The 15,758-nt window shown below is 34.9% G+C and overlaps 2 protein-coding genes and 1 long non-coding RNA gene across 3 annotated transcripts in view; all 3 read right to left on the bottom strand.

Annotated features, from left to right (window-relative positions):
• The window catches only part of LOC117615426 (glucose-6-phosphate isomerase, cytosolic-like), a 1,451-nt gene extending 1,373 nt beyond the window's left edge, over window positions 1–78 (bottom strand). Inside the window, exon 1 of the transcript XR_004584012.1 lies at window positions 1–78. This exon is cut by the window's left edge and continues 15 nt beyond it. The gene's annotated coding sequence lies outside the window, so the exon portion shown is untranslated.
• Window positions 79–205: 127 nt separating this feature from the next.
• On the bottom strand, window positions 206–2,318 carry LOC117615320. The gene is made up of 3 exons (XR_004583996.1): window positions 2,207–2,318; window positions 1,990–2,107; window positions 206–1,163 (listed from the first exon to the last, which is right to left on the bottom strand). It is a non-coding gene; the product is annotated as an uncharacterized LOC117615320 (long non-coding RNA).
• A 1,334-nt stretch (window positions 2,319–3,652) lies between these two features.
• On the bottom strand, window positions 3,653–5,672 carry LOC117614144 (BURP domain protein RD22). Its single transcript, XM_034342846.1, has 3 exons — window positions 5,520–5,672; window positions 5,318–5,423; window positions 3,653–4,808 (listed from the first exon to the last, which is right to left on the bottom strand). The coding sequence occupies exons 1-3, from the start codon at window positions 5,556–5,558 to the stop codon at window positions 3,859–3,861; spliced, it is 1,095 nt and encodes a 364-aa protein (XP_034198737.1). The 5' UTR covers window positions 5,559–5,672; the 3' UTR covers window positions 3,653–3,858.
• Between the last annotated feature and the right edge of the window lie 10,086 nt (window positions 5,673–15,758).

Genomic DNA, 15,758 nt, shown 5'->3' with positions numbered 1-15,758 from the left:
CGTTCGTCTAATCTTTTCTTTGAGGGATGCAGCCTGCATTGTGGCGTAGACAACATTAATTAGAAAACACTATATTCACCCCAATCCTTCCCCACCTCTGCCAATTTCCAAGGTTTCAGGCGTGGCACGTTGCCCGTGAGTAGTCCAGGCAATATCCTGTCAAACTCACTAAAGTGTTATGTTTGTTTTGGTAAACCTGAACTGAATCTCAACCAATGATTCAGCAATTTTTTGGCCAAAGATGAGGGTTTTTCCTCTTCTACAGCAGCTGTATTATGGATCCAAAAGCTGCATTTCCCCCACATTACATTACTGAGAGTTGACCAAAATGAAATTTAAAAGGAAAAAATTCAAAAGAAGAGATGACTCAGCAATTGGAGCCCCAGAAAGCAGCGTACTCCTTTTGGGTCAGTTAACCAGACCAACTCAGTTTGTAACTAAACTATTCAATACAACAAAAGAAACATGAAACTTGTTAAAGGAAAATCAATTACACAATCTGATTGAGAGTGATTGGAGCTTCCGATATTGTCAACTCTTGGGATAGAGTGACTATAGGATGTAAATATAATTAGCTTTATTCTAGGATCTGCTTACTTAGAATAGCACATAGGTTCTGTATAAAATCTTACCTTGTGTACCAATATTATCAATTAATGCAATATACGAATTCACAATTCAAGTTGTGAATATATATTTGTTCATCATCAGCTTCCTAGCAACCAAACATAACATAAACCAAAACAGAAAATGGAAAATACTGAATTTCAATTGCAATTTCTCAGCTTCTAGGGTTTGAATTTTCAAAGAGACGAAATTCAGGTGAAACATGGACTTATTCAATAGAAAGAGCCCAATATTTATCACAAAGCTCCATTTTAACAACTCGACTACTTGTTCAGAGCTATCGACAATTTGAGAAATTTCAAACGAAAGCACTCTAAGTCACAGCATAAAGACTGCACAGAAGGAAAAAAACAGAGTGAATTGTTGGGAAGAGCTAACCTTTACGTTGTTGATAAACGTGAGTCGCTAAAACCCTAGCTTGATGTATTTGCAGAGATGCCAGACCCGCCAGTAAAAAATAAATCTAAATAAAAAAGCGCCATTCAAGTTTTTGAAAAATCGGCCGGCTAGGCGGGTCTTTTGCAACAGAAACACCACTGAAGAGAGAAACAGGAAAACTCAGAGCTAGCTTTCATGGGAATTAGGTGGTGCACTACTTGTAGAGGGACCTCAACTGCACTACTTGTAGTGATTAGGTGTAAAACTAGTGGATGAAACCAGAAAGGCAGAGCATGCAGATGCAGTGGCCTGAAATCTTTGTTTTCTTCTTCTTCTTTTTTTAGGAAAAATGCGGAGCATGCAGTGGCTAAGCTCTTGTTTTTCTTGACTTGTTTTGGACAAATAGAGAGCATGCAGTGGCCTAAAATTTAATTCCTATATTAGTTGTCATGCTTGGGTGTGAAACTGTCCAAGATTTTCTGTTTGGGATTTTTTGGGATCACAGTATGTTATGGCAGTTAGTAGTCTAATTAGTAATTGTTGATTTTTTCAATGAAGGGCGAAAACAGCCTCTTCTTATGGGATTCGTTTTATTGGAGCAGATACAACTGATTATTAGCAGGGGAACCAAATTAAACTACACGAATGAAAATGCAAGAGAAAAACAAACTGCAAGGACGATGAGTAATGCAAAATTTGGCCATCAGTAAAATGGTTGAAGGAGGTTCGGGAGATGAAATGTTTCTATTTTAGGGTACTCCAAAGAACAGATCCAGTGAAGACGAGGTGGGGTATGTAGCTCAGAGGATTAGAACATGTGGCTATGAACGGAGGTGTCGGGGGTTTAAAACAACCGGCCAAACAGGGGCTCACTGAACTAAGGTTGTAAATACAAATTGAGATGGTATGTACAAAAATGGATACAAAAGTCAACAGTAAAATATTTGAAGAGGAGCTCACTGAACTAAGGTTGTAAATACAAACCAGGTTGGATAAGTCCACTGAGAGCTTTGGAGATTGGTGTGTCTAGCAGGAAGGAGTTCGACAAGTAAAGTTGAGGTGGCGGTAAAGCAGCATGGTTCGCCCTTTCTACCAGTGTGAGCTGTATATTTGAACTCTAATTGTAAGAAATAAAGAAATTGAAATTATATGTGACTTCACTAAAATCATAGGGAAAACTCAAATTAATTACAGAGCTTACTGTGAGAAAAGCAAAGGTGTGGGAGAGACGAAACTCACGAAACTCCATCATGCCTCAACTTTTGCAATAGAAGAAAAAAAAACCTCCAGTAGAAAGAAACAAGAAAACCAGGGCTAGCTCATATGGTAAGCAACGGCAAGTGGCACATTTGAGATTTATAAAAACTAGAAGATACCCACATGTGCTGAAATTGTGTAGGAGTTCGTGATAGTGGGTTGGCAGATTGATATGTCCAAGTCGATATGACGAGGCTGCAGGGCATGTTGGCAACCTTGTATATAAATAGGCATGTAAGCCTTCTAATCAAAGAAAGAGCTGTAGAGCTTATAAGTAGAATAGAAAGCGAGCAAATTAGCCTGACCCACCAAGTTCTATACCCATCTAATGTCGCACAACGTTGTACTTCTTCTCTTCCATAAAAATACAATCATCCCGCTCTTACAATCATTCCTTTCTTACAATCAACCCTTTTGTCAGCGGGTCTAGCTTAATGAAAAATGGTTTGTTCTCATATTCGAATTCCTATAGCACTTTGATATTCCGTTTGCTAAAAATTGAAGTTCTGCATTTAACTTAGATGACGGTCCAATTAAAACCGTCGACTTCATATGAGTGTGTTTTCTAAAACCTACACGCCCAACACTTTTACACCTATATAGAAGACTGTCGTCTTGTAAACAGAGTCGGCAAATTTAAGAGGTTCCATTGTCGGTTTATGTCATCTATGCCCATTCTTAATTATAAATATAGTTAGAAATTATTATATTACTTTACTATATTGATTGCAACGAAATCTTTCCTTTATAATTTGGTTTCGAGTTACCTGCTTCTTTTTCTTCTTCTTTTTTTGGTCCTTTATTCTTCCTTGCTTTGGATCGGAAAATTAAAGAATTGAGTGAATCATAAACCAAGTTTTGGTGCATTTCATGTAACAGGATTTTATGGTCCTGAAATATGGGTGTCTGATTCTTAAGGACTAACCGGAAGGGTACAATCTGTAAATCCAGCTTTGGGTGTGGAGGGTTTTGATCCTTTTGTTCCCGGAGGAATAGCCTCTCATCATATTGCAGCAAGGACGTTGGGCATATTGGCGGGTCTATTCCATCTTAGTGTCCGTATTGTTGTAGTGATGAAGCAGCCTCACCGCTCTTCTGCCGATTCCAATGGATTGTGTAGCAAGCTAACCTCTCAACTTCTTCAATTTTCGTTTCGAATTTGTATAAAATAACATAATTTTCATGTTGTGATTTATAATAATAAATGAATAATATGTCTCCTGCTCACAAATGGAGCATTTAATTTCTGAGATGTTTGATTTTCGTTATATATAGCTGGTAAAGTACCCTGAGATGTTTGATGTAGTAGCCTGAATTTTATTCTATTTAAAATGGAGCATTTAATTTCTGATTCAGGGATAAAATGGAGTGCTTATAAGCAGAACGCAAGTAGCAACAGAAGGCCAAATCATATTATCTATTAACTGAAAGTAGAACATGTCCACTACAGCATGCTTTATGAGTATAGATGTAGGTTGCTGAAATACATAGTGACGAGAAGTAATCGGATGGATTCGATCGGTTTAATTTCAAACTGTTTGGCACTACGCTAAGGTGATCATATATGTGGAACTGATCATATCTGGGTTCAAAAAATCATGTAGATTTCTTTGGAACCCAGACAATGTGATCTTTCGGAAGGAAATGGCAGACGGGAACGGTTCCTGGCTTAACTTTTAGCACTTGGAAGGCCAAATGCTTTGGGTTCCACTCTGATGTGTCTGTGTGGCAAACTGCTACTGCTTTAGCCTCCAACCCATCAGCACCCTTCAGAGGCACCACGTAAGCTCTTGTTGTTTTTGTTGCATGGCAGTAGAAAACAGCATAAGGATAGGTCTGCTTGTGGCACACAACTGATTTACCAGCTGCCAGCTTCTTCACTCCAGGGATAATAGTGTACTTCTGCAACGTGGCTCCTTTCTCTGCCTCTGTTGAGATTGCTTGAATGTTTCCTCCAAGCTTGGAAGTGCTGAAGTCAACCATTGACTCCAAAGAGGTAGCACAATACTTCTCCTCTCCTCTGATGCCTGAGCTCTCACACTCTTCAATTGTCCCCTTGATTATATCAGCTTCCACAGACTCCGGCTTCACCGAAAACTGGCTGAAAATCTCTGGCAGCTTGTTGGACGAGAAGGGGATGGAATCCGCTGTTTTGCGTGGCACGAAAGCCGCGGTGTTTGAGTTTCCAGAGAACGTCAAGGTCATGCTTGTGCCAGGACGTATGTCCTTCTCCGAGAAGAAAATAGCTGCGTTTCGATTTCCATGTAGCTGAGTCTCAGTGGCTGCATATTCGTAGTCGAAAGGGTTTGGTCCTGGCTTCACTCCAACATACACAGGCTTTCCCTTGTGCCCTGTGTTCACAGCCACTCCTCCTTTGCCAACACCAACGTTGGTTCCTCCTCCAGGCTTCCCGGTGGTCACCCCGACACCACCGCCTTTGCCTCCGACATTCACGTTGGTGCCGCCACCTGGCTTCCCTTTCCCGGCTTGGACATTCACCCCTCCCTTCCCAACGCCGACAGTGGTGCCCTTTTCTTCAGCAAAGTCTACAAAATTTAACCACATAAATGGAGAACAAGTGAGAAGATGAGTGAAATTTAGTTAGAACTGAGACATGTTTCTTAAAATTTTCAGATCATATATAAAAGGTTTTACAGGGAGCTATCATTAGCACACACAAAAAACGTTACGCACCCCTCCCCTGTAAAATCATGAGGGAAAAATTGCACGGTGGGAAGTGCTAAATGACTTTTTTTAAGTGCCAATAACAGTTTACACGATTCTATCCTGGTCAATTTGGCATGACTTTTTTTATTGTGCCTTTTATTGACATATATATATATATATATATATATGTAACAATTTTAAAAAAAAGCGTACATGTAACTCAAAATTAATGTTCTATGGAAGCTAGAGAATCCGATTTTAATGAAGTATTCCTTTAAAGCCACTCCTCTCCCTTCCTCTTTTACAATACAAATTTACTATGCCAAAGGATCAAATCACTTACAGAAACACAAAATATATGAGCTTGTATCAGATTCTAAATACTAACCAGGCTGGAGAAGTTCACTGATGGATTTTGGCATTTGAGTGTTTGGCAAGACAGAGTTCCAGTAAAGCTGAGGTGGTAGAGCAGCATGGCTTGCCACCAGTGTGAGCTGCAACATTTTGAACTCTCATTAGTACGTATGAGATGAGAAAATTAAACTAGCAGACATGAAAAATGAAAACAAATCAAAGTTACAAAGCTTTACAGTGAGAAAAGCAAAGATGTGAGGAAGACGAAAACCCATTGAGACTTCAAAAAAATTGCAACAGAAAGCTTTGATTGATGGATGAACGGAAGCAAGCAAGAAAGAAAACTCAGAGCTGAGCTTGTTAATATGGTACCAACAAGAGCAAGTAGCTTCAGCATTTATAGAGGGAAATGCACCATGTAAGAGAGTTGATTGGTCAAGAAATAACACTCCACCAGCATTGTCGACTGGATCATAATTACTTCAACTGCCCTTGCCTCACTCACTCCAATTCATTTATGTCGATTGGGACACGCGGAGGCCCAGGAGGGGGCACAGGACAAGTGCGTGAGATTAAACAATATAGGGTGTTTGTTGGCAGATGGAACTTGTCACTGAGTGAGTCAAATCTGATAGCAAAGACTCAAAAGATTTTGTAATATATCTTCGACTGGTCATTGGTTTTGTATAGTATATTAGATTACGTTTACCTTCACGTATTATAATATGAGTGAATAATGTAGTTAAAATTTCTCACGTTAATGCATAATATCAATAAATATTATATGATCATACTCTAACACTACACTATAGTTCTTCGATCACTTCAACAGATAACAAAAAGAATGGACAAGCTTTATTAAGTGCGACTTTTTTTTCTTTCTTCTGATCAAATTGAAAGAACAACTAACTGCCCCATTTATTAGGGTTTAGTAAGATGTTGCATGTCATCTCTTTTCAGATTTTTTGGTGGATTTCACCAGTTATTTTCCCTTTGCGATTGCTTCCATGTCACTTTCTATATTCGGGAAAGTAATGTGAGAATTTGATGCACACGTTTGTTTTGTAGAGACGTGAATTTGATGCACAAGTTAGTTTTGGGAAGAAAGTGTTTGGTCTCATTTCTTCATTTGTTAAGTTCAGAAGTAAGTTGTGATGGTTGGAGAAAATATGTTATTACTTCTCTGCAATCTTGTTTTCAAAAGTTTATGAAGATTTTCTTTTGGGCCAAATCTCACCAACACCCCCAAATAATGTCAGGAAAACATAAAAAAGAAAAAGATGAAAATATTTATCATATTTATGGAAATCAGATTCTATGTTTGGGTGTTGTCATTTGATCTCTACTTGTCTTTCAGAAAAACCTTATGTAATTGTTTTTACTTATTTATTAAATACGAAATTTTATTTGAATACTTTTATTTCTTTTTTTAAACAAATGGGCCCCATTGTATTGGTTGGGCTTCATTTTTATTAGAAAGATTGTACACAAGGTCTTATGCAAATGTACTATGCAACTTGCCAACTTATTGCCACGTTGTCAAAAAAGAAGTCATTACTTCATAAAATCCACGTTATAAATTAGAAAATGACGTGTTTGAAATCTAAGTCATTCCGTGGACAAAAATGAAATTTACTTAAAATTTTATGAATTGACTTGCTATGGCCTAGAGATGCACTGAAAATTACATAATCACAAACATTTAGTACAATCAATTATATTAAGATGCATTAATATTAAAGGTTGATCATGCATCAAAACATGTCCTCCAAAGTTTCCAAGTAGCCGGGATACACACGCAATATATATATGTCATGTGTGGTCCCCCTATATGAATGCATGTGTGGTTAATTTAGGTTATTTGACAATGGACAAATTATTAACCATTTTTCTCCTAATAATATCTTGAATTTTCTTTACATTTTATCATGGAAAGAACAATTTTTTTATCTATCCCATTTAATATAATTAATTCTCTTCTTATTTTTTTCTTTTTTTGTGGAAATAATATAATAAATTCTCTAGCCACTCCAAACACTTTTACTTTTGATATTGCTTTTTTTTTTTTTTCCCGACTTACAAGGACGGAAAATATACTTGTTTATTTAGGGCTATAGCCCATGTGAGTTTTTTTTTTCTTCTTCTTATAATTAGTATTTAGTATATAGGTTTTAAGGTTTAACTCAATCTAAAATCTAACAGTCCACATATAATATAAATCTAACTCACTTCATTTTGAAATCTTGAGTTTGTCCCTATACACTTATATGTTGTTGCCAATAAATCCGAATCACATATTTTAATAAAAATTAACTTAATCAACGGTTCGTATTCACAACTTATCGGGCAATCAACGTTAACCCTTATTACGCTCCAATAATGCACTCTTGTTTGCTTCAACTCCATATTTGAAGAGCTCACCTTAGTGGACAAAGCTTAAGGGCCAGTCACAATAAATAGATAGGCCCATAGGTCATACATCCCTTACTTGCTTTTGGGTCCATGGTGTTGAGTGATAAGAGTGGCCCATTTCATTGTACTGGTCTGTCTTATATATATATATATATATATATATATATATATATATATATAGAGTATATACGCGCGGCTGTACTGTTTAAATATTCATATACATTCAACGAGTATAGCCAGACGGCTATACTGATTAAATATTTGGAGATATATTTTAAACAGTATAGCCGTGCGGCTGTACTGTTTAAAAATTCAAGTATGTTACTTTTAGGAATTTTTGCATTGTTCTATACTATGTAAATCCAGTGCTTCATCAAGCCACCCCATTACAAAAGTTTTCAAACCCTAGAAGAAAAATAGAAAGGGAAAGAAAACCTAGGAAAACTATACACCATGTTAAAAGGAATAAACACCACCATCCCCATCTTAATTTGTTACAAACACAATTTCTTCAATCCTACCACCATCGCCAACATTATCAATAATAATAATAGAAGGAAATACTATACACTCGAAAAAAATAAATATGTTATTCAATTTACTCGTAAACTGATATGATCGTCACATCTTAACAATACTCTCAAAGCTAGCGGGAAATTCACTTCTGCTTAACCCATTGATGGATGGAATTAAGCTCCAATAACAGGACCATTTTTTTTCTAATAGGTACATATTTACTTGTATGCCCAATAACATAAACCCAAATTCATGATATCTTCACTTTGCTTTCCTTTTCACCACATTTTCAAGGGAAACCGTATAAAAATTCTAATTTTTTTTTTTTTAAAAGTGTTTGAAAAAATGGAATTGGGAGATGAGAGTGACGGTGACACAAAGAGAAAAAGACCGACATCAATTTAAATATTCGAATATATTTAAGAAGCATAACCGCGCGGCTATATTCTATACTATTTAAAAATCAAAAGTGACCATTTTTCTCCTAATAATATCTTGAATTTTATTTACATTCTATCATGGAAAGAACAATTTTTCATCTATCCCATTTAATATGATTAGTTCTCTAGCCACTCCAAAATACATTTACTTTTGATATTGCATTTTCTTTTTTTGCCGCACTTACAAGGACGGGCAATAGACCTGTTTAGTTAGGGCTATAGTCCAAGGGAGCCTGTCTATGCACATTTATATGTTGTTGTCAGTGAATCTGAATCACATATTTTGATAAAAATTAATTATCGGACAATTAACGTTAATGCTTATTAAGCTCCAATTATGCACTATGGTTTGCTTGAACTCCAATTATGCACTTCAAAACAGTTCGTTCTTCACTCCTCCATCACAAAAATATAACTCAACAGTTTCCTAACTATTAAGTGGTAAGTTGCACTCATAAATATAAAAGATTCCTTCTTTTTTTTTTGGAGTGTTAACAATAATTTCCTGAGTATATGTTATAAAATAGTAAGAGGCTTGTAACTCAAGTGGTTAAGAACATTTATTCTGCACCTAAGGTCCTTAGTTCGATTCCTCGTTCTCCCAATATCGCTTGTATCAAAAAATAAGTTATAACGAAGAAAAGATGACAAAACCCGGTATAACATAACAACAATGTACAAAAACACAAACCACATGAAAGGCCTAAACAAAACCAAAACGGGAAAGGAAACAACCCAAAGAGTTGGCAAATAAGAACAACACAAATCAACCACAACCAAATTCTTTTAGGAGTTGGGTTGGGTGTAATTATTATTTTTGTTGCTGTTCATAGCAACTATGAAAATTTACATTCTTAAGTCCCAATCTGCCCAAATGGGTATTTTCTTCTTTGGATTAAAAGCCCAAATGGGTCTATGTTATGGGTTTTGGCAGAAAATCAAAATTCGAGATCACTACACCAATTATTTTGCCATTGATCCATGAAGTCAATCCCAAGGAATAAATTAATCTCGAGATGATGCAAACAAGAAATTTGTGATGAAATTGAACCTTTTTACCAATTAAAAAAACCCATCTCAAAGTCCTACGTCCTATGGAGCCATGGAGCTATGGTGGGCTAGCGCACTACTATCTTCTTTTTTTACTTTCTTTTTGTCCAAAATTTTTATCCTTTTTTTTACTCTCACATGTAAGCAAGCAAGTTTCAGGTGTATATATCTAAAAACCTCCTTTTGCCCACTAATCTGCCTTTTATTTTATTGCCTTTATCAAGGCCTTGTTGTTGTTGTTTTAGGTTAGTAAACTTTGGTGGGGTGTGTCATCCACTAATTAGGAGATTTTTCTTTTTTCCTTTATAGCTAGAGACTCTTAAAATTAGTCAATTCTTGTGGGGTTTTGTTTGTCAAAGTAATATTGGTGGGGCGGTTTGCATAGTGTGATGAATTGTTCTCTTGAGGAAATGTTTGGGAAATTATTGTGATGATGTTCAGTTTGAATCCAAATCAATGTGGACAGCTTAAGCATGTCATGAAAGCAATTCTTGTGCAATTGGGGGGGCTTTGGCCCCCACATTACCAAGAAATGTTTTTAAAAAATTTAAAAAAGCAATTGTTGTGCAAGGTGATTCTCCTAGCTATATAGTCATAGTAATTGTGATGGGTGGTCATGATTTTTTATTGTTTATAAATAGTGAATGACAAGAACATTGTGCCAAAATGAAAGATTTGAGACACTTCAGTTTTTGTTTGAGCTCAAAAGAGTGGGGTTTGTAAAGAAGGTCGGCAATTCCTTGTAGTTCCTTTCCCTTTTCTCCCCCATTTTCTTAATGAAGATTGTTGACTAAGTTTTGCATGTTATGAGAACCTTATTGGCCTAAACGATCATTGATCTTTAATTGTTTATCTTAATACATGATTTTCCGATATGATTACTTGATTTAGTTGATTTTGTGGTCACACCCAACAAAGTCTAGACTCCAATAACCTTTTCTCTATATGCTTTGAGTTCTAACAAAACTATGCGCGAGATCCACCACATGATAATGAACTTAACTACATTTACGTTTCTATTAGAATCCGACGCAGTACACTCCTAATACTATTAAACAATAAATCGATTTCAAATTCGACGAAAAGAAGTTAGGCAGCCAAGAGATGAACCCAAGCTTTCCATTTTATTTGTAATATTCATATATCGTATGGTACACCTCATATGAAACCACGAGTGTAAGCATACAATAATTAAAACCTTCATATAATTGACCCATCAAAAGGCTCTTTACACAATAAATGTCCTATGATGCATCCGAAAGGCAAAGTAAATCCCATGAAAAAGAAAAAGAAAAGAGAAGGCTCTATTCAGTGTATGCTCATTGCTGATGTTGCAAGTTGCAACAGTGACACTACTGATCTTTTGGTCACTAGAAAAGGAAACGAATCTAATCACACTGAAAAAGAGAGCAGAAAAAAACAAGTAGAAGAGTAGTATTATATAAGTTTTGTGCATTAATTAAACAAATAATTCTGATTAGATGTTTAGTTCGAATTCCATCCAAATTATTGGATGTTTAATTAAACTAATAATTCTGATTTAGAGTTATAATTAATGATTGGATTAGATCATCCTATAGCAGCTAACAGTTTCTAGGGCATAAGCATCTTTCAGATAATCATTTAGAAATATTATCTCTTGGCACATTCCCATGCTGAAAATTGGTTTATAATTGGAAATTAGTGGGATGCTAGCTAATTTAAATTTAATAAAGTATGTGGTTTGGATTAATGCTCTTTTTAATCAAGGGAAAGTTAAGTTAATTGCATCTCCACAATTGTCTAATCAAGCTTTGAGCTTGACATATATAAATTATATGAATTGCTATGGAGGTTTTGGGAGTGTAAAAAGGCTAAGGGTTATTGGAGTGGAGGGCATGACCCACACTGATTCTGTCTCTTCTACATAGTAGGCTCCATCTCCATCTCCATGGAGGGAGTGGAAGAATTATATTCATAATTTTAATTACAAAATTCTTAATTTCTCTATAATTTCCCTCTAATTCTATATTAATTAACAACCATGACATAACTTATTATTATTTTTTTATATGTTTATGTGTTGATTATTTTTGCTGCTCATATCAAGGTGTCTCCATCAAATAGATCTCACTTGTGGAACAATGATACTTGATGGAATATAAAGTATTATTGTGTTTTGAAAAGGGTTTAAAAAGCTCTTGTTTGAACTTATTAAATTGGGAGTTTGCAATCATCAGGGTGAGAGAGCTAGGGCAACATAGGCCACAGCTTCAGCTTTCCATGTAGACAAAAGTCCACATGGACAAAAGCATCATCAAATCCTATTACTGTGCTTGTATTGTGAGGCAGATTCATTCTTAAAGAAAATTACATACATTACTAAAAACAGAAATCACAGTTGGGAAAATAGTAAAATGGGGTCTATGCAAATTTCTTCTTTTTTTATTTTGGTCTGTGAAAAGTTTAAGTGGATGGGAGGCTACTCTAACGCAGGACCAAGACATATCAAGCCCTCTTTAAAAACTTACAAAGGAGGAAATGTCCTGTTTGTTTTATAATTTAAAATAAATTTAAAAAGCATGCAGTGTAAGTCTTACATGGCTTACATGTACATCCACTAGGGATTTAAAATTTTAAATACAGATGCTGCAGAAGAAGACATTTAACTTCTTTCTGGATTTACACTATCAAAAATGTGTAACACTATCACTTTATCATTCACAAGTCAAGACATAAAATATTAGTTTTATATGTGGTTGTTCCGAGTTGCCTGTTAACTTACTCTCAGAATCTCAAATATGAATGAGCTCACTTTGCTTTTCTGATGCAAACACATTCAGAAAGCCAAAAAAGAAAAAGAAAAAGGAATTAAATATATATTAAAGAACTTCATTTTAAATTAGGATATTGTTTGCCTTCTTTTCTGGGCTCTAAACAAATAACGATTTGACGTATGTGTGTAAAAATAATTTATCTAAAGCATAAGGTACTGATGCACACATACCACACAGTTATTGGCATGAATGCGAATGATATTTTTTTTCCTTATCTAATTGTTGTGCTTTAATTAAAAGTGAAATTTAAACTTGACACTTAAGTTACTTTCAACTTTAGGCTTCCTAATGTGCCTAATTGTTACACTATATAGATATACCAATACCATCTTTCCCATTAACATATTAAATTATTCATGTTTGAGTGCTTAAATTTAATTTATTTAAGTAGTTTCAAAGTGAATTGCTTTAAGTTCTCTTTTCCTCACGTCCCCACTTAATTTCGTGATGATTATTAGATTGGTTTTATAAATATATCCATAGTACAACTTACCAATACTAAACTAATCATAGCAGAATTTTGTAGGATCATCCCCCACAATGCCTTTGGTTTAATTAAAGATGTTTAATTAAAGAAACACAAAGGATTAATGTCAACTCAAGCAACGATTAGGGTACTTTTAGTGGGTTAAAGTACTGATTTGTGCACGCGAGTCTCCATTTTCAACAAGTAATTATTGGGCTAAGTACTGATTTTGTATTATTCTTTTCTTCTCGAACATGCTTAATCAGTGGTTGAGTTTTGCCGCATTCACTTTTTACTTTTTTACTTTTTCTAATTTTGACTTTTGAGTGCAATTCTGATTATGCAAGCAGTGAAACTATAAGGGACAAGAAACGATTAAGATTTTATAATGGGGTTTATTTTTAATGGAGTAAGTAGTTGAAATCTACTGTAAAAAATTACCTATGTTGTGTTTTTATCATTTTCTGAAAGAAATTAATAAAACAACACGATAGGCCTAGGCTAGGGGGATCGCCTTCTTTATGAGAATTTGGTGGCTGGCTAGCTACTAGCACAATTATCATAATTTAGGAAAAGTTGAAGAATTTCCAGCATTATGAGGAAAGGTTAGGTTAGTGGAAGTGGAACCAGGCAGAGTGTGGGTGCTTTCTAAAGTGTGATGGTTTAAAGATAATCTTGCTTTTTCATCCTCTAATTCCCATTTCATGTTTGGATCAAGATTAGAGCCTAAACTAAACCTAATTGTCACTTCTTAATTTTATCTTTAAATCTCTTTGACTGCCCTACCAGTTTGTATAAACATCATTTAGCCCAAAGAAATATCTCTAAACTCGTAGTGGATTGACTCATAAGTGGTAATTAAGGACTTTTCAATTGAAACCGACTGCAGAGTGCAAGATAATGAAGCTTCTAAAAACCCCCCAAAAAAAAGGAAAAACAAAAAAGAGAGCATTATGGTGTGTACCCATCATTAGATTTCATGTGGGCTATATGCAATTTATGATGCCCAATGAAGATTTGCATAAAAAAGAACTAATCTATGCAAGTGTTTATTAATTGTACCTGCAAGTGGTATGTATTTAGCTTCTTCTTTTTTTAAATTTTTTTTTTTTTTTTTTATAGCAGGTGTATTTAGCTTTCAATCAATGTTAACAAACCAAATTTTTTTGTAGGTAAAGTAGGCATAATTAAGTAATCCAATAAGTAAAGGTGAATATTTGATTAGACATGCCACAACACCCCACACATAATTCCAATTCGCATTCTTTGCCATACAAATTTATGTTTTGCAGAGTTAGAGAGAGCGTGTGATGGCTATACTGCCCCAAGTCAAAGCTTACTTATTAGGCTTGTTCAAATTATGATGAATACGAGTTTGAATGTTCGTTGACGTGCATGTGAATGATTATCAACTATAAATTTAGGTATATCTCTTATACATCATCAATCATCAATAATCAAGAATGATATAATCATTCATATTCAATTATTAATATTTTAAAGCATAAATTCATCGCCACTTAAACCTTTTATTTTATTTTATGAATTTTCCTGCTCCTCTTTTCCTTTTGCAATTTTTTTTTAAAAATTTTATGATTGTGTCTCTAACATAATTACAATAGTCTAGATTTTTAAAGTGATCAACCTCATGTATGCATGCTGACTGCCTTGCTCACGTATTGCTCAATTTAAAAATACTTAAAATATTTTTAAATAAATATATTAAACACTTTAAAACCAAAAATTTTAAGTGGGTCTTGGTCTGAATCTGAAAGAGTCCGCGTGCAAAAGGAAGCCCAAAATAATTGGCTAGGTTGGGCTTCCATAGGCCCCACCATCCCTTTGATGACATTCTCTCTCCTTTTACTTTTACAATGCAATATTTAAGGGCACTAGACTTGTAGACTTATAGACTTGTAGACTTATAGAATTATAGACTTATAGACTTATAGGCTAGGTTGGTTTTTTCGATTGGCATTGGATTAGCTGAGATTCGAGTTTTCAGTTCCCATATGAGAGGGAGAGAGGAATATTACTAAATATAGTAACAACTTTTTTGGTCTCATCTCATTTTCAATAATAATTTTTGTTTGCTCAGAGAAGAAGAAGCTAAGTTAATTAAGCTACCCCTCTTGGCTTTATGCTTTCGGCTCGTTTTATCATTTTTATTAGAGTTCATGCAAAGGTTAATCCTAGCTTTCTGCCTTTGCCTTTCTAGCTAGGTTCTTCGCATTTCTCCATCTCTTTCTTTTTATTTTAATTAAATTTTTTTTTAATGGCGATTAATTTGAGTAGTCTAAATTCTAAGTGTTACGAAAAGGAACAAGTTCAGAAAAGGAAAGAGGAACAAGGAAAAGATTAAGTACATGAATTTGACATTATCGCTTGTGTACAAGAAAGTTAAGATGAAGACATATATAATGATAGAACAGTTATCTCTATACATAAGGTGAGTGTTCGACTCATCAGAGTTTCCTATCTCCATTCTAAAAAGGAAAAGAAAAAAAAGAAAAAAAAAAATATATATATATATATACATGTCTAGGAATGTTTAAATGTTTTGATGTCGATGTGATGTTGGGGGAAATTTATTGGCAGCGCAATAATAGTGGAAAGAACATGTGGTTGTTTGCTGCTCCACCAAATAATGAGGCAATTCTCAAAACTTTGAAATGCATTTGTCATACTATTAAGTTGCAAGACACCATAGTGGCGTAGAAAATTTTAGGAACATCTTTCAGGATTGGGACATGCGCATATAGGTCCAAGCACACT

The sequence above is a fragment of the Prunus dulcis genome, chromosome 1 (genome assembly GCF_902201215.1).
Source record: "Prunus dulcis chromosome 1, ALMONDv2, whole genome shotgun sequence".
Classification (NCBI taxonomy): domain Eukaryota; kingdom Viridiplantae; phylum Streptophyta; class Magnoliopsida; order Rosales; family Rosaceae; genus Prunus; species Prunus dulcis.
This window is presented reverse-complemented; position numbering and strand designations above follow the sequence as displayed.